The sequence below is a fragment of the Accipiter gentilis genome, chromosome 11 (assembly GCF_929443795.1).
Source record: "Accipiter gentilis chromosome 11, bAccGen1.1, whole genome shotgun sequence".
In the NCBI taxonomy this organism is placed as follows: Eukaryota; Metazoa; Chordata; class Aves; order Accipitriformes; family Accipitridae; genus Astur; species Astur gentilis.
The window spans coordinates 963,805-982,964 of NC_064890.1; the positions used below are offsets into that span (position 1 = coordinate 963,805).

The 19,160-nt window shown below is 44.1% G+C and overlaps 1 protein-coding gene across 5 annotated transcripts in view; it reads right to left on the bottom strand.

Moving 5' to 3' along the window:
* Positions 1–1,105: 1,105 nt before the first annotated feature.
* Positions 1,106–19,160, bottom strand: part of PPP6R2 (protein phosphatase 6 regulatory subunit 2) — a 122,391-nt gene continuing 104,336 nt past the window's right edge. For 3 of the 5 annotated variants that reach the window (XR_007507608.1, XR_007507610.1, XR_007507611.1), the window contains 3 exons: positions 18,498–18,653; positions 15,788–16,944; positions 1,106–14,892 (listed from right to left, as the gene is read on the bottom strand). Coding sequence is in view for 1 of the 5 variants with exons in the window: in XM_049813562.1 (XP_049669519.1) it covers positions 16,893–16,944; positions 18,498–18,653 (208 nt within the window). In the remaining 4 variants the exon portion in view is untranslated. The remainder of the gene's footprint in view (positions 14,893–15,787; positions 16,945–18,497; positions 18,654–19,160) is intronic. The other 2 variants (XR_007507609.1, XM_049813562.1) reach the window with 2 other exon arrangements.

A 19,160-nucleotide genomic window follows, 5' to 3' on the forward strand; every position in this document is an offset into this window, starting at 1 on the left:
GTTTGCAATGCCCCCTGCCCCACCCCCTCCCCGGGTCTGGTTCCCCTTGACCAACCAACCTAAATGCATCATTACAGGAACAGTGACTTCATGGAGCTGGTTCAAACCTGCTCCTGGCTGCCACCACCAAGACCCAGACCCCTTGAAAAATTACAGGGTATGAGAAGAGGCTCCATGCTTCAGCGTCATCCCAAAGTCCTGAAAGGTCACCATAGCCCAGGCTGAGAGGGTGCTGTCCACAGCTGGAGGAGCACAGGAGGCCAGCCCCAGTCCACCTTAGTGCTGACTGCTCTCACAGCCTTTAGCGGCAGAAACCTTTCTTCAGGGTGAAGGACTTGAGGATTTTGGCACAAGAAGCCGTGGGATGGAGAATTATACATTGCAGCTAACACAACTCAAGCAAAAGGGACCAGCTACCTGGAGAGGCAAACATCTGGCAAAGTCACCAACAGCCAAGGTGCCCCTGTCACTGCCTGAAGTTTGCAGGCTCACACGCCAGGCCTTGGCCAAGACTAAACCAGGGTAAGTGAAAACACCATCCAGGCTAACAGGGAGAACATCCATCACTTCAGCACCTCTCCGTTAGCCTTTACAGCCCGCAGGCACTGGGGGTTTCCTCCAGAATCAGCAACCCTGCCACAGCACTGTTCCCCACGGGCATCACATCACTTGTGCTCTGGAGATGAGCTGTGCTTTTGGAAGAGCAAAGCCGCTCTCGTCTTACAGCAGTGTTGCTGTACCCATCATCCTGCGAGACAGCGCAGGTGAAAAATGCCGCTTTTACCTTCTCTCCCCTTTGACAGCAACAAATGACTTGAAAACCAGCAACCCCAACCTCTGCTCTCGCCAGGGGCTGCAGGAAGCCACCCGAGCCAGCCTAGCTCCTCCACCGGTCCAGCAGCTCTCCCGGGTGTGCCAGCAGAAGAAACCTGCAGGTTTCTGCAGGCACCACCCCGAATGCTGCCTGCACTCACCCCCTGCCTGTACTTGCTGCCTGTCTGCACGCAGTGGTCGGGCCGAAGCTGGAGAGCGAAGCTGTGGGTGGGATGCAGCACGGCGGGGGCTGAGCATGTCCGGCAGGATGGAGGAATCCACCACTGGCACGTGAATTTTGAACTTTTATTGATAGTTGGAATTTACAGCCTAAAACTGACAACATAGAGAGATGCAGACTTTTTTTTTCTTTTTCTTTTTTCTTTTTTTTTTTTTCCTTTTTTACAAAAACAAAAACCAAAATAACCAAAAGCCACCAGCATCAGATTTACAATATAAAAGTTTTGACAGTAGAGAGACTAAAGTACATCTGGAATTACTCAGAAAAATAAACAGGGAAAAAAGGCAGTAATTTAAAATTTGTCCCTCATATATACACATAGATACACAGACATTGCTTACAAAGACCCGGTTTCAACATTTAAGGGCAGTAGGCATCATGAGAAAAAAGGCTCCCCTATGTCATTGCACTAAATTAATTAACCCAGGTGGGCACCCCCCCTTTGCCACCCCTTCCCAGTTTAGAGGAAAGGCCACGTGAAGCTAGAACAGGATTTCTGCATTCCCTGGCATCGAGCCCCGAGCCCTGGGGGTCCAGGGCTCTGTGAGGACCCTCCCTCCCCACACCAGCCACGGTCTCATCCATCAGCCGTTACCGGTACGGCTGCTGCAACAGCCCCAGGACACTGTCTATGCAGGCAAGTGTTTCTTATTGCTATACAGAGTGCATCTTACCTATCGGTCACCATTTGATGGGTTGTGGTTTTTTAAAAAGGCATAGATTGAGCCCCTAATGCTTGCTTTTCTAGCCAGGCCACCTGGGTGCCTGCACATAAAACCTGTCCCCGAACCACTCCTTGGGGAAGCACAGCAGCTGGACTTCCCGACAGTGCTCAACAGGTCATTGGCAGATTTTCAGGGAAACTTGGCTCTCGGGACACCGGAACAAAACGACTGGATTTTCAGAAGAGCAGAGAAAATTCAGGTGCAGAGCTATGCCAAAAATCTGGGCTCACATCTGGGTACCGAGCACTGCAAAAGCCAGCTCTCAAATACGTTAATGCCCCATCCCCACTGCAGTGCCTTCCCCCAGCTTGGACCGGTGGATTTAAAGGATCTCCTGCTCTCAGGGGCCCAGGAAAGTTTCACCTCACATCCCCCACGGCCCCGGCTTCAGCTCTACCTTGGTTGCGACACAGGGATGGCAAAGGTGGCCGTCTCCACAATCCTCTCCTGAAATGAGTGGCTGCAGCCAAGAGCAAACCTCAGGAGCAGGGTACGGCCGCAGGCGCACCGGCAGGGTCACGCACCCTCCCTGGCCAGAGCTCCGCTCCCTTTAGGAGGTGCTGGGATGAACATGCCAAGCTCCCAGGCTCTGACCGGCATCGCTGCAGTCACTACAGCCTCCCAGTTCTCCTGGAGATAAGGAATTATTTAAAAAAACAAAAACCAAACCTGTTTTGGTTTATTTTTAGTTTAAACAAGCATTTTGGATCCTTTAGCCTAAGGTGGATTTTCTGGGGTGGACAGACCTTTAAGTGGTTTGTGCTAACAGTCAAAAAGCCAAACGTTTCCAATTGCCTCAAGTCTAAACTGCAGCCAAATGGGAAAGAAACCGATGGAGGTTATGGAAAAGCCCCGGAGAAGCAACTCCAGAAGCTTCAATTCAACAGACCATGGACCAAGATAAGGTGGCAAAGAATATTTAATATTCGATTGCTTTAAATATGCTAATTAACTGGTTAAATGATGGTGTCCTGTTGAGTTAGGAAAATCAGAGCCTAAAAAGGAAGTTTCTGTTTGTCTGAGCAGACACACCCTATAGTAAAAAATATCATTAGAACCATGGATATTTTAATGTGCAATAATACATATTACCCACTCCATGTATATACATATATGTATGCATGTATACAGGTACACACATATATATACGAGACAACTGTCTTAAGCACTGCCAAACTGATCTAGTGCCGGTACTTGGGTTGCGTTAAAGAAAAGGTTTATAAAATACCAGATCAAGAAAAAGGTTTCTATAAAACTTTACATTTCAACTGAAGCTGCTCATCTAAATTTTACACACTGTCAAAACCCGGTTTGGATACAAAAGGCAAAGACAGAAACAGACAAGGAACAAAAGTTAAAAACCAACAACCTTCTTTTCCATGAGCCTCAATGAGAAAAATGCCAAAATGAAAAACACCCTTAAGGACTTTTTTTTTTTCCAGTCTGAAAACACAGCTTTACCTACCTAGAGAAAATGGCAACAAGTATAAAATTGTATTTTATCTTGAACTGAAAAAACAGTAACAAGTCATTTTGTTCTCACGCCTCAGCCCAGTGGAAGCTAGTCCCCAGCAAATCCTGCCCTTCCTCTGTGTGCCCAGTACCTTTTCATTTGTACCAATGTTTAAGCTGTTTTAGAAGGTGCACACTTACTAATCAAGAAGTTATATGCAAACCCAAAAGCTCTGAGAAAAATAGGTTTAAGGTGAATTTAGAAATATATATATATATATATATATATAAATAGTCCCTATATACATTAACAACTGAAGATGAAGAGCGGAAGAAGGAAATAAAGAGCCGAGGACATACAAACCCAGCACTCTCTGGCCAGCAGCTCCTTCCACCAAACCCTCACCCTGCCTGGGATCTGCTCCTGCCCGTCCTGCAGCCGTCTGCCAGCGCAGCCCTCGTCCCAGCAACTCCCACCTTGCAAATAAAACTGCCTTTTCTTTTATTGGGCACAACCTTCTGCAAGCAGAAGAGACAGTTGATGCTTTCAGGAGAATTTATAAAAATACACGTAAAATATTTCAGGCACAGCAAGCAAATGGAAGTGTATTTCTCGCTTCTATTACCAACAAGGCTGGTAGAAGAACTAATTTTCTTTCGTGAAATTCCAAGAATTCTTTTAATCACAAGGTCTCCTCTGTTCTCTTCCATCTCATGGTCCAAGCCCACAAGTCTTGGGTTGCTTACATCCTCAGCCAAACAGGAAACCAACAGGAAAATTAACACTCTGATGGATGCTGTAAAAATATCTACAAAGCAGGGTGGGGGAGGTCAAGTGTTATTTACAAATTGGCCGTGAGTCCGTCTGCACTGATGGGCTGTGAGCTCTCCAGGCTGCTCCGACATCCCTCCAGCACCCGCACCGACACAAACGTCATGCTGCTTTCTCCATGCACCTCCTGTGACCCAAACCAGCCCGCGAGCTCAGCCCACCCCAGGGGAAGCCTAACTCCGCCACTGTCTTTGTTTCACGGTCCGGTTTTAAGGATGGATTACAGACCTACGCAAAGCCGCTGCTTCGGAAGCCTCTGCAATTAAAGCCCTGCAGGGGAGGTGGACGTTCCTTTGCCCTGCAGTCAAGATTAGGTCCATCACCAGGGCTCCTGGCCTGCTCTGGCTCCACTAAGACGCGTCGGGCTCTGGGCAACTCCAGCCCGGCCGAGCACCAGGCGTTTCTCCCGGCTCCCTCCGGCTGTAGCTGTCGGCAGGGAAGCGGCACAAGCCTCTGCATCTCATCTACTGCCGAGCGCCACACCGGGAAAACACAGGACAAAGGCAGCAGGTTTTTACTGCTTCGTGGCCCCTAACCCTAGCCGTGCACTAACGAGCGGATAATTACAGGCCTGCAAGGTTTCTGCTGTCAGGCTTCTTGCGGGTCGGGCCAGCTAACACCCAAGGACAAGCCGTGTCACACCAGTGACTCCAGTAATGGCAGAGCTCCTGCCAGTGCCACCCAGTTAACAACCTGCAAACAAGTGACACAATAGAACAGCTTAGGCGAATACATGTTCTCATCTCTCCTAGTACCCCTAGGAGTCATCATCTTAGTACACCTTTAGAAACTGTGATTTGCGGCGAAGCCAGCTCAGGACCTGACCTGTCTCCTTTCACGTGAGAGGCTGCGGATTTGCAGGATCCCACCAAAGGGCAACGATCCATAAATACAGCCCCAAACTGCACAACTGGCTTGTGATGAATTCAATGGCCAGAGTGAGGTCCAATTTCAGCGGGTATCAATTTAACACAGAATGTTTTAATGTTTCCATTATTTTCAGTTATGCTGATATCATGCTGCTACTAAAAGTATGAATAATTATAAAAGGGAAAAGCTTGTCAGCAGCTTTTCAAGTATTTCTCAGTGACTGTTTTTGCAGAAAAATTGCTTTTCATTCAAAAAACAAAATTCAGATGAGCAATATTTATATTTCGTAAGGGGAAAATATTTACATGCCCATATTGACAAATGATGTTTTCATTTAAATTACACATTAAATAATAAAATATTTAATATTAAATATTATATTTAAACACAAAATTAGGTATAATCAATTTCTTAGGTGCTTTTAAGGATAGTTTAACACTTGGAGGACAAATTCAATGTACATTTTTTAGTTGGACATCAATAAAACATTCTGAAAAGACAGCAGGATGTACATCAAATTTACCTTTACTACCCCTTGTTAAATGCCCTGCTGCACTAGCCCCCATCGCATAATCTCCATTATCCTTTAGAAAAAGGAGCCTGCTCTCCTTGCACAGCCCTGTCCTTAAAGGCAACCCACAGACCTTTTGCATGGAGGCATGGCAATGCTGCAACATCTCCTGATTCCCCATGCACTACCAGTAACAGTCCTGAAATCATCTTCACACCCTGACTCCACATAAAAGCCCACGGAAGAGAGGAAAGGGGTCCTTGTTGCAGCCCCTGGTGAAGAAGACCTCGCTGGACTCAGCCAGGAGCTCACCGCGCAGGAAACAGCCACAGCCGGGAAGCTCGGCGGCGCACGCTGGGGAATATACCAAGTAGCATAAGCAGCTATGGAGTCAGGGAGGCATAAGAGGAATGAGAGCACAAGGAACTGAAAATACCTTTTGTTGGGATCTGGATGCATATAAGGCACTCGGAACAACAGTGGGGTATTTGAAAATAATGATTATTACAGCGTGGGATTCTTCTGCGCATCATGTTCTCTTTCCCTGTTTCCTGGCTATCTGGAGATGAAACATGACTTGGTTCCAAAGCTGGAATGAGAAGAAATTACTCCTTCTGAACTAAAACAAAGGCACTGGTGCTTTTATATCTAGAATTTTTATTGCTGATCATTGTTTTGCCCTAGAGACAGTTCACTCCTTCAAGGGCACTCAGTCATCAGCTGGAATGCAAAGAGGGCAAACTCTCCGTTGGGGCGAGGATGGGGTCCCGGGTGGGAACGGGGCAGATGAACCTGACCCAGCCACAGCAGAGTGGGTGATCCTGACCCCCCTCAGAGTGGCCACCGTAGATGCCGCAAACGCATCTCGTGCACGAAAGACGACACACATACTCACAAGATGATGCGATTCTGCCCCCGATCCCCGTGGCAGACAGTTTCAGGGGAAGGCTGGCCAGGGAAGGATGGTCTGGTGGATTTGTACCATAAAAGGTGAAGTAGGAAAGTGTGAGAAGTGAGACAAACTGAAGTTACACAACAACAACAAAAAAAGGCAGGCTCTATCCCAGCTAGGAGCTGGTCAGTATCTAAGTGAGCACAAATGCCTTTTCTTGGTAAAATTTCAGCAGACAGACTGACAGAGGGAGAGAAGTTGTTCACAGGTTTACAAGGGAAATAGCAGGAGTGATGTGTCGCAATAAATGGCAATTAATTACAAATGAATAGGATATGTGTCACATGAAGAGAAGTTTCTGAAAGGAAACAAAGGAGTCCCCAGTACTTTGAACTCTCCCACCCTGTGCTTTGGCCAATTTATTTTAAGAAACAAAGGAAGAAAGAAAAGTCTGTTCAAAGTCTCAGGCAGAAAGAAAACTGTGCTTTGATAATGACTGCGACGATATTCTTTACAAAGATAATGCTTCTATTTCAAATCATATATAGGAACTGAACACTGAATTAACTATTACAACTTACTGTGTTATTTGCTAAATACTCCCTTTTTTTTTAACTTCTAATGTTTTCATGTAACATGCATATTTTCACGTGATCCATATGTTACATAAATTTACAGCATGAGGTAATTAATGGTTTTCTTTATGTTATTTGATTCTGAAAGAGTAAGAATGCAGAACTTTAAATTACATGTGTGGTCAATGGACTTTAAGGCAAGTTTAGTGCCCTGTGTTATCCTAACCGACACTGGCATGTTTCAGATAACTGACAAATCCCCTAAAAGGGGTCTGTCCCTGCTCTGTAAGGTGCCACTGAGAACAGAAGCCGTTTTGCCTGTTTGCCCTTTGAATGGTTTGAGCAGACACACCTGGAGAGGTGGCGATACGTAGAGAGAGCCCGGACAGAGAGAACACACCGCTGTACAAGAGATGGATGTCGTCTGACCTTTGGGGAGAAGAGGTGATTTTCTGCATAAAGCCATTTTTCCAGATTGTCCTGGCAAGTCAGTCACAATTTGGTGTTTAAGACTTAGTCTGAAGATGAGATGAGCAGGAAAGGAGTTAAGGTTTCAGTGCAACGTCACTGCCACACGGTGAGGACCACGGAACACAAGGACCATGGAGGAACATGCCAGCACGGTGCCAGCTCAGGGAACCCGGCAACAGAGAAGCACAACCCTCCTCTCACACAGTCTCCAGTGCAAGGAAGTACCACAGGTGATTCTTCAATACCTATTTTGTACATGAAAGCCCACACAGATGCAGCATCCAAGAGACCTGGCTACATACACTCCAGTACGTGCTTAAAGGAGGACAGAGCAAGACCAGGACCTCACCGCTGGCAGCCGAGCTCTGGCTGGCTCAGACGCAACGTTCACCATTTCAGCAAAGGATTTCCATGGGCTTACCAAGGAGCGAGAAATAGTTCCACGCTGTACACGACAAAAAAGTTTTCAATTAACATTTGCTGTGCCTGTAGTTAATTACATTTCAAGTTTAGTTCCATTCATTATCTAGCCTAGGAGACACTTTTGCAAGCAAGCATCTGGCAATGGCAAGCTTTACCGCAGAAGACAAGCTTACTCAAAATCCACCAACAGTGGGAGATCCTCGACAGCATTTCTAGAATTCCTAGAAAGGTCTAGAAAAACTAGCTACGAGCATCAAAATTACATGAGAAAAGATTTTTAATAGTTTACATCTGTCCAAACAATTTGAGAAAATAAAAAATAGATGGGGAAGGATCTGTCCTTTATAAAAGCCCCCCCAACTTCAGGGAGAGAAAAAGGATTCTTCTCTCCTGATCAGCATCAAATATAAAAATACATCTTACATCTAGGCATATTTCACTAACATTTTTATACTTATGTTGTGAAAGGTGACAGATAACAGTCACTAGGAAATACAGTTAATTTTTGTACAAAAATGAACAGGGAGGTTGGACTGGTCACCACAATGCCCTTCTAGTAATGAGGTAAGTGAGTTTTAGATGAGATAAGCTAGCATATAGGAGCCAAATTGTTTATTTTCTCCATTCAAATTTGTCAGAAAGTTCATAGTGGATGTACACAGAAGATGCCTGCTTAGATTTACTAGAAACTTCCTATCAGCTGGCATTTTTTCAGCAGCTACCACGGAGGGAAACCATTATCAAAAATTGCTTTCTCGCCCCAAATGAAACAGCATTCCCTATAAAGTTGGAAACTTCAGCCAGTATGAAATCAACAGGAATTGTATCAAACCTATTTGCCAAAGAATCTTAAACTTTCACTGAACTGAATTTTAAAAATGGTCTGTTACTTTAAGTACCTCTAAGGTGTCCATTTCTGCTACCTAAGACCTATAAAAATAATTAATGATGCATAATTCTGGGACCAAGCTAAGGCACTGTCCATAATGAAACTAAAAATGCGCAGTTCCCCTGACCAGAAGGATTTCTTTTTTGCAAGTTGTCATGCAAAGGTAAAATTATTACTTCAAACTTCAACCCGAGTTATTTTAAAATTTAGTAATAATGGAAATCCTGTGCTTAGAGCTCACAATGCCCAAGTCTGAGACATGGCACTCTGTTCTGACTGAGTGAACACACTGGTGCAACCGTACCAAGAAATGATATTTAATACTAAATGTCTCTTTCTAAGATTAAACGAGCTACAAGTGGGTTTGGGTTGTTCTCAAGTTTGGGACCCTTTTTTTCTCAAAAAATGTTTTCTTGCTTTGATGGAGAAACTAACAATGGAGGTATCTTCTATCCACAAAACAAAAACTGCCAAAATAACACATTTATTAAGAAAAAGGGGGGGGGGGGGGGGAAAACACTTGCATAAAGTCAGTCTTAGCCCATCTTACAAAGGTCATACCATCCATTTCCAAAATGCAGAGCTCTCCCCTCTTGTGCCATGTGCCAGCGGCAAGGTATTCAGCTCCTCTAGAGACAACTGTGCTCTACTTGAGCTCAGAATGCACAGACTGTGAGGGGACAGATCTGAAAAAGAAGAGGCACCTATCGCAATAGCAAAGCGCCACAAATTCAGATTTAATCTCAGCAGAGCAAAGGAAAAAAATCCTGTTGCAACCTGATTAGCTAGCTATTGAATCAAATAGAGAACAATTACAAATAAATACCTAAGCCCTAGATTTTTTTTTAAAGACACATATTGCTGCACTCAATGTCAATACACTTGATAGCCTCCAAAACCAAGGTTTTACTTTAATTAGCTTTCAGAGCGCCTTAAGCTCTTCCCCGCCCATGTTGCTCTTGAAAATAAAACTAAATCCTTGCAAGCCTAGCATTAACCATATTATACACAACCATACCCTGGATTACATGGTGGTTTGAGTAACAAGGCTTAAACAAATCCTTTTACACCCTGGTTAGAGAAACCACACAACTTAGGACAAGACTAGAAAAGAAAGAAGCAGTAGCACAATACGTGTTAAGGAGCCAGAAGCTAACAGTAATGTGAAATGTACTGTGCAATGAAAGGAACAGCTTTCCTAAAACCACTCTGAAGTGTGCAGCATTATCAATTTAGTTAGAGGCCTCTGTGAATTTTCTGTGTACAGTACTGAATGCAACGCGTCCTAGTTTAAGCCAATTAATATTAAGTCCCTGAATGACACAACCTTGTGAAGACGGATACACCCGAGTACAGCTCTCCGTTCTCCTTCACCTCTTTCCTACACATCAACTTTTTTTTTTTCAGAAGTAAAGCCCCCATCCCATGCAATCCAAACAGAAAGCTGTAAGATTTTCTCAGAACAAGGGTGTATCTTTCAGCTGTTTCTTTGTTTGGTTTTTAATGGCCTGTGATGTCCAAACCAGAGAAAAACTCTCCTGCACCACAAGCCAACAGCCGCACTCCTAAATCATGAACCTGCATCATACTGCACAACACTTTCAGTGTTTTCCCCCACCGAGTGCTCTCCCCTAATATGAAGGGCCTGGGATGAGATTCAGAAATTGAGTTTCCCTTCAGGGAGAAGCACCTAAAAATGTTTTATTTTAGAGCTGGGGTTGGCAAAAGAGCATGTAGGTGCATTACGCTTGCCTTGTGAGAGCTCACAACCGGAGATACAGATGCTTTCAGAACAACAGAGTACGTGGCAGAACAGGATTCCAGAGAGAACTGATGCCAGGTAAAAAAACTAACAACGAAACAAAGAAAATTGGCATCCCATTGTAAACAGCAGGTTTCATTTTGTCATTTTGTTCTAACAACAGCAAAACCTCTGGTAACAAAACAATCAATTGTTTATAATTTCTGAACATGATTCAGGCTGAGATCACTGCTTTGGGTAGAGCAAGAGGAGAAGAAAACCTGTTCTTTAAATGAGTGAAAACTGCAAGATGAGCTGCTATATGGCATCCAAAAAGTCAAGTATTACATTGCAAAAATATCGAATGATCTTATTCATCAAGTATAATTAATCTGGCAGCCAGGATGCAGGACTTTCCTCTCGTGAAGTCTCAGGTGACATCAAAGTGCATAGTCAGTATCACAGTACTTGCAAGACTTTGTGGCACCTCTTCCACCACAACTGGCAAACCACTTTGGTCTTTAACGTTTGCAGAAATTAGGGGACTCTGCCATACAGCAGCTGTTTCCCCTACCAGATAAACTGAACAACTGAAGAAAATGAGGCTCTTTCAGCTTTACTGTGATTATCATTGCAATAAGAGTGCTTAGCACAACGGAAGGTGAAGTCTAGAAATAACTTATTAGTGCATACTGATGAAAACACTACTGAAGACAGTTAAGAGTGTCAGACAAGAAGTGCAGAGAGAGAGGTGTAACAATCAAAAAGCCCTAGCCTGGGGCTCTACAGCCCCAGGCTGTATTCTCAGGCACAGCTTTAACTGGGCAGGAGGGAAATCAAGGCGCTTTATGGCTGGAAGGATTAAGTGGAGACTGAAGCATTAAGGAGCATGCAGTGTGGTGTAAACCTTTAGTGACTGGCACTAAGGTTTGCTCTAAGTTATGCCACTGATAAATAATGATTTCGATTACAGCTCACTGGCTAATTTTTGGAAGAATGATTTTGGGATGTCTGTGGACAACAATAAAGCCATTTTAATTTTTTTTTCCTTTAGATATATTATTTAGGAATGTCCCTTAACTTTCATCCACCTTGCATTCTGCACCATACCTAAAACCTTTCCACTGGCAAACTGGGATGCCTGAACCTTTTTGAATAGATGCTGAGGGGAACACTGTGGTTTTTTGTTGTTTTATTTTTTTCTTTTTCTTCTTTTTTTTTTTTAAATAAATTTGTGCACCCACTGTTTTTCCATTCTGCTTGCCAGCTGCAGCTCTCTAAAAAGCAATAAGGGCAGCAAAGCCTTCAAACGCTTGCAAAATTTCTATCAAGCTTTGCTGAGGACCTATTACGCAGAAGAGTAACTGGGATTTTGCCTGCCCTAATTGTTATGACTCAAGAGAAGCAGCAACAAATTGTATTTTTGTGTGGGAAAATTTTGTTAGAAGACTGGTGAAACTGTTGAATAAACTACAATCATGTTCCTTGATCACTTTCCTTCAAAGGACTACCTCACCTAAACTTTAATTTGAAGCTGGTGGATACAATTTTAGAGGACCTCATCAATTCAGGACAGCAAGGGAATACAAGCCCATGAACCCAACGCCTCATCTCCCCTGGTTTGAAGAGGGTACGTAACCACCCGCCTGCTCGTAGTGCTGTCGTCCCTGCACCCAGCATTGAAAGCCTGCAGTGAGCAACAGAAATAACTAATCCAAACCACTTGAGTTTTTATCTGCTATCAGATCACATCTCCATGGCTCCAAACTAGTTACACTTGATATTTCTGCAGCACAGGGTTATTCTGACTGCAAGCCCTACAGCTGTGCTCTCCCCGCAGTTTAATACCCAGGTACTGAACACAGGAGTTTGGATGCCTGAAAACAGTCATCTGATGTGATGATGGCAGGACAGCTGAATGGCATCATCCAAAGTAACATATTTTTCCCACAGTCCAACCAGCCAAAGATAAATGTGCTATGATTCAAGAATTATTTAGTGTTGGCTAAACTGATCACTTTTTAACTGCTAATTGTGCAGAAAAGGCCCCCTCCTCACCAGCATGAAAGCACGTGGGCAAGGCTCTGCAGCAGCAGGGATGCCAGCAACAGCAGGATCACCGGAGAAGCCGCTGCTCTCTTGTAATCCACCGTATCAACACCCAGCTGGGTAAAATCCTTGAACTAGAATGTTCTAGCAGAACCATTTCCCCTCAGTAAGGTATGCCTTGCTGGTTTTGGTCTTGTACAACAAATGTTTAATCGATGACTTGCTACTGATCACGGAGCTGTACATAGATATAGAAGTTAGGCTCGTTGTGCTCTGAGTGTCTGCTTCACCAGGTTTCTCACAATATCCAACTGTGTGTGTATAAATATACATGGAATAATACATATTGCAAATATATATCTATATACACACTCATCAGTATACATATTCAAACCTAAAATTATATATACCATATCGATATGGACAGATTCAAAATACTGCACATAAGTGAGGAAGGACAGTGCTGAATATAACTTCTGTTTAGTCTTCACTGCTTTCTGACCAAGTATCTAAGCAAGCTGAGGTGTTTTTCAAAGGGTACAGCTGGGTTAAGTAAATCCATTTTCAGTAGACAATACATCCTGCTACAACCTTGGGTAAGAGTCTTTCCCTAGAGCACAGGGCTTACTCGGTGAGAAGGTAACGCAGCTCTCCCGCAGTCAGTGTGCCCCAAGATGCCACCATGAATAACTGCCACGGAGACACAGTGCTGGCACTGCATGTGGAACGGCCTGACCTGTGGAAAGGCCTTGGTCAAGTCACTGCATGCTGTACCTTACGGTCACCTGAAAAGAGAAAGCAGTCGGAGAGCCCAGCAGAGCATTGGGCAGCAGTCTGGGACGGCAAGGAAGAAAGCTCAGACAGCAACAGGGACTGAGAGAGGCCACGGACTACAGGCATGGGACCCTCCAACCTCAACATATCCACTGTGACTCCAGATAGATGGGAAGCTCAGACTTACAAAGAGAAAGAAATTTATGCATGGTTTACCTATAAAATCATTTGAGCCAGGCAAGGAAACCATCATCTGACTCTGGATCTGTTCTGAACTGCAAACCCCAACATACCAAGCATGAGGAACTTTTTCTAGATCAGCTTGTTGGCTGGTGTGAAGACCAATCCTACGGGAGCGATGAGGTATAACTCAGAGCTTAAATCCCAAACGTGGAGGAATCATTCACTGTCACAAAAGCAAGAGAGCTTGTGCATTTCTACAAATCTAGTTAGCTACCGGTAAAATGTCTTATCACAAAAGCAACTGGACACCAGTAATCAAATTAATAAACTAAGATAATGTGTCCCCCAGTAACTAAACTGTGGTTTTAGATCTGCTTACTGGATATGTTTAAATATATTATTAAAGCTTTCATTTAAATTTATTGACTCAAAGCCAAAAGCTAACAAACAACAAGGTCAGAGTCTGCAACAAAAGGCACAGACACATCCTTGTGTATCTCTCTGAAACATTTTAGGATGTTATTGCTGCCAACTGTTCTGTATCACTTTTCGGGTGGAGGTTACTGCTCCCCAAACCAAGGCATCATGAACAGATCAGGCGGGTACAGCTAATCAGTATTCTTGCAACATCGGCCAGCATGGATTGAGGTTATGTAAGGTGACCCCTGCCTATGACGTAACCTAACGCAAAGATCATTTATCTGTTTAACAAGGTGGCTGAAAATGTATCAAGCCAGAAGGATGATCAAATTGTGCTTGCTATGGACACCTCCCCTTAATCTCTTGATCCTAAATGGACTTGGTCATAATTGCAGCATGGTGGAACTTGCAGGCAACACAGTCAAGAACCATGAATGAGAACAGACTGGAAGAGAACTATTGCCACCTGGTATTTAATGGGACTGAAGCCCAATCATGGTCTTCAACCAGCTGCTGGAATAAACTGAACTAATGTATTAGAAGAATGATTTTTCAGTTTTCATAGTATCATTTTTAAGTGTTTAAAGAATGCCTGAAGAGAACCTGATTTTCAGAAAAACTCTAGCACCAATCCTGTGAAAATTAAGACTTTAATGTGTCTCCAAATTAGGAACTCAAAACCACTAATCATTTCTGATAATCCCGGCTAAGGGTGGGATTGATCTCCAAATAGCAAGCAGTGTAACCAAAGCAGAAAGTGAGATTTTTCCTCCCAGCGCAACGTAACTTTAAATTATTATTTTAAATTACAAGGAGTGAGTGAGAAGATTTCCAGAACAACAGTACTGTGCCATGAAAGCACCTGCTTACCCAGTAATTGCAGCTGAGAGAAGTCACAGCTATGTCAGCAGCATACAAGTGGCCCACAACCCTAGCACTCAACTTCCAAGATGCACACAGTAATCTCATCCTGCTTTCTGCACTGCAACCTCCGTATCTGGTATTCCAGCAAAGCAAATCCTCAATTCTCCCTAAGAGCAAAAATGAAAATATGTTATCTTTGGGCACACAAAGATAACCTTGTGCTGCGGGTATGTCACCGTCGGATACTGATCCAGCAGAACAGACTGACTCTAACAGTGAAAACGTTTTGTTCATCTCACTCCCCCCCCCCCCCCGCCCCAACACCAGCTCTCAATACAATTAAGAAAATTCAATATGCACTACATACATATCACAGTTAAAAATAAAGTATTTTTTAAGAAGACTGAAGTCTGGCTAGGATGCCTTTGCTCATAACAACAGATCTGTGTGAGGTACTTCTTAATACTCACAGGGTAAAGTCCCTCGTTATGCACAAGTGAGAATATATCTGAAAATAAGCTATTTGGCTACCTATGTGTCAAGCTTCATGCTTTTATTCCAAAGTGAATGATTTTCCAGCTTAGGTCTTGGACTAATAAAATAAGCGGCATTTAACATTTCACAGGTGGATTTCAGCATACAGCTTACACACAAAAGCAGGCCCAGCTCTGTATCTAGACTACAGGGGTAGAGCATAAGCACTAGAGCACTGGTCATGGCAATCTGCTGTTACCAGCTCGAGCCTGCTTCTGCAAGTGGCCCAACATCTACACCCGTATGATCTATGTGCACAAGTCCGGTCTGGGAACAAGCTCAATGCAGAGGCCAGCACCACTCAGTGCAGACCTGTGTCTGAAACTGGTACAGTCTTTACAGGAGTAGGTCCTTCAGCCTACGCAGAAGATCCTGTGTTCCAGAGTCAAGTACACACCTTCAACTGACCTTGCTCCCAGGCAGTTTGAAGCGCAGTCCATTTCTCCGTATTGTTTTACTCTACCATCCCAAGGCAGCGGTACGTGTCCGTCCCCCCTCCCCCCCCCTAACTTCTCCATGACCGACTACCTGGGGGCTAACAGCAGGAGTCCTGTGCTGGGGCCATTTCACTCTCCAATGTTGTCACTAGGTACAAAGTGCAAAAGTGTTGCTGTTCCTGCATCCATTAAAAACTTTAAAAACAGAACAAAACAAACAGAAAAGGATTTCCATAATAATTTGAAAATACATTAGTCTCCAAAAAGCCAGCAAACACCTGATAACCTGTTTGTGCCATATCTGCTCTTGTTCCTGCATGGCAGCAGTCCAGTGGATCATTATCCTCTTAGCTGGCAAACAACATGCTACCTTCTTTGCATACTCTCCAGCCAACGGAGGATGACATCCGGGAAGTTGAGTTTTGATGGCTCGGACAGAGCAGACCAAATGCTAACTGACCCAAGATCCTGCAGTGAACTGTCACGTCTCCAGAGGAGAGAGCACTGAGAAATTCACTGGAATGAAGAGACTTCCCATTTCTCAAGACAGTTCAGCGTCACAGCAAGTTAGCTACTTGGCCTCTGACTTGGGACAATGTCAATGACTTCCCTCCCACCCCACAAAAATGTAAAATAAAATCCCTCCCTGCTTCATCCCATTTAAAGTGTTTGCATCTTTTCCTCCTATGAAATGTTTCTGATAAGGCTTTATTGCTATACAAAAGCGGTGCAAATGCTGCCCAAAGACAGCTCCATCAGGAACTTTGGTCACACGACTGTGGGACTCTTGTGCACTGTCCAAGTCCCAGCGTTAGACCTGCTACCTTTCTGAAGAGAAGCTGAATACTGTGTGCAATAACACTAAGAAAATAGGACTGAACCCCAAATATAAAACAAAAACAAGGGAGAGAGGGAAGGGGACAAGGAACTAAAATTAGGCAGAAGGCTTGCTTGGGAAGAACCCCATCATTCCTGTGATGACTAACTGATCAATGCTACATTTAGACAATGCAAGTGTCTTTCAGAACAGATTGTTGGTGTTGAAACTACATGTCTGGTCCTGAATGCCAGCTCTCTCATCAATGCAGCATTTATTAAAAAATAAAATTAAAGTGAAAAAAAAAAAAAATTTGACAAATTGCATCACCAGGTAGCAGCCTGGCCTGGATCACACACGTCCCATTGCATCTGTTTCATCAAGCAGGGCCATTTAATGTGGCTTCAGCACAGGGCAAGACTTCTTCTTTCCTAAAGAGAAACCCAAAGAGTAATATTAGAGAAATGTAACTGCTGGAACATACTCGCTCCTAAAGCTTACTTTCATCCTGGCTGGAAACTTTCCTCTTCAGTAGTATATGAGCCATCCTCCCTCTGTTTTTGTTTCTTCTGCCTGCTAAAACATTATTAGCTTCCTAATAAGAACCTCCTCCAAGTCCTTTACAAAATACTGCGTTTAAAAATGAAACTAGAAACTGAGAAGTCAGCTTTGACTGCTGATTATACAACATTAATTAATTTATTGAACCAGAAGTTTGGAACATGACCGTCAGGGTCCTGAGTCTATCAGAAGGCTCTGACCTGACCAGCCTTGTCCGGGGCCTCCCCCCGTCAGGCACTCTCCACCATTAGCCCGGGAGCTGGATGTAGGTCTTTGCCGGAGCTATGCCATACGCACGGCTTTGCACTTTCCTGCCACCACAGACCTGCTGACTTGACTCCATGGCTTGTCCTTGGACCCACCTCATCCCAGGACGAGGACGTGAATGGCTATCACTGGATGGGGTCCCACGGGACTGCGAACCTTGTCTGCAGGGTTTTTGCCCCCCCGCCCCCCTCCCCTTTGCTGTCACCCTGTCAGCGCCTGCTGGTGCACGCAGGGCCCTGACAGTACCTGGAGTGCAGTGGAGAGAACAACGACCTGATGGGATACTTGGCTTCCTCCCCAGTAAGTTACACTACCACTAGAATTTGTGCGAGGCTGGTTGTAAATTGTGGGCTCAAACACTAGGCAGTAGCTGTACCGGGGCAATATAAAGAGCAATAGTGCCGATAGCCAGGACAGATTTTAATGGAGTAGAGTTGAGTAGATCGGTTGCTCAAAGCGCTGGTTAGAACTTCTTCCTCTCACCAAAAGTACCTAAGAGAAGAAGTTCCTGTAGGATGGTTCAGATGTCTGGCTTCAGCTAAGCACCATCATCTGAGATTCAATCTAAGAGCAAGCTTGTGCCAGGAGGACTGAGGCACCCGAGAGAGGCTGTCTTTGCTCAAGAAGAGCAGAAGCACGTCATTATTAATATGCATCTCTCTGGCCAAAACCAGGAGCCAGAGCAAAGCTGTGGAGATGACAGCACTAGATATGCAGAAGGATTGGCTTCCATATTTAAAAAGACCTAAACTGTCACATTCACAAAAAATTATTAATATAATTTCTCCTTGAGATTACTTCCTAGTTCAGTTATGAAAACACATTTCTACATTCCTCATAATATTTTAAGTGTAAAAGTCTATCTGTTCACCTGAATGTACAACCCACACAGAGTATTTGTTATGCATGAGTAAGAAATGAGAAGTCCATTATCTTAATAAACCAGATGATTTGACAGCACTTCTGGGAAACAGAAAGATGTGCAATATATCACAGTAATAGCTCTACACTACCTACAGTATAATGCACTCCAAGACACTCTAGATGTACTATTTGTCTTTGACTTTACACTGCTCGTAGAATAACCACATTCAGTGACATGGTAAAAAACAATTCTCTGTCACAGGCAGGTAAAGGAGAATTTTGACCATCTCACCTGTCTTTTGTGGCTGTTTCCGTGACAGCTGTGACAACAGCAGCAGTGTTCTGGTGCTCCTCTGAGTGCTGGGTCACGTTGTTCAGGGGTTTGGATGTTTTTGTTGTTCCGATGTCAGTGATGGCCAGCTTATCAATAACCATGCAGTCTGCATCACTGTGTGGGGAGAATTCAAGTTCATGTTAAACTGTCAATTAACAGGGGTTAAATTCCAACGGAGAAAAAAAATATTCCTCCTCCTCTCCTAGCACAGGCCACAAAAATCCCATAAAGAAATAAGAACCGAAAATAAACCGGAATTAAAAAACAGTGTATGCATCCTGGAGGCTATGTTTCCTAAAAATCAACAAAACACCAAATACGCACAAGAACCGACAGCTCCTCAGGAAAGGCATTCCCATTTCCTGCAGCAAAACCCAGCCTAAGAGTTCCCGATGTATCCCCATTCCCTGCAAACCAGACATTTTACCACTCTCTGCCACTACCTCTGCTGGTGCGCTCTCCTATGGACAAACACAGAAAAGAAGCAGCAGAAGGATGCAAACGTGAAGTACACTTGGCCAAGACTTTGCAAGTTTAGAGTGTCCAGAAAGTCAAGTTTACCACTGGGAGCAACAAACCAAAAGCAGACTGCTTGCCTTGTCGGTAACTGGCGACTGTCAG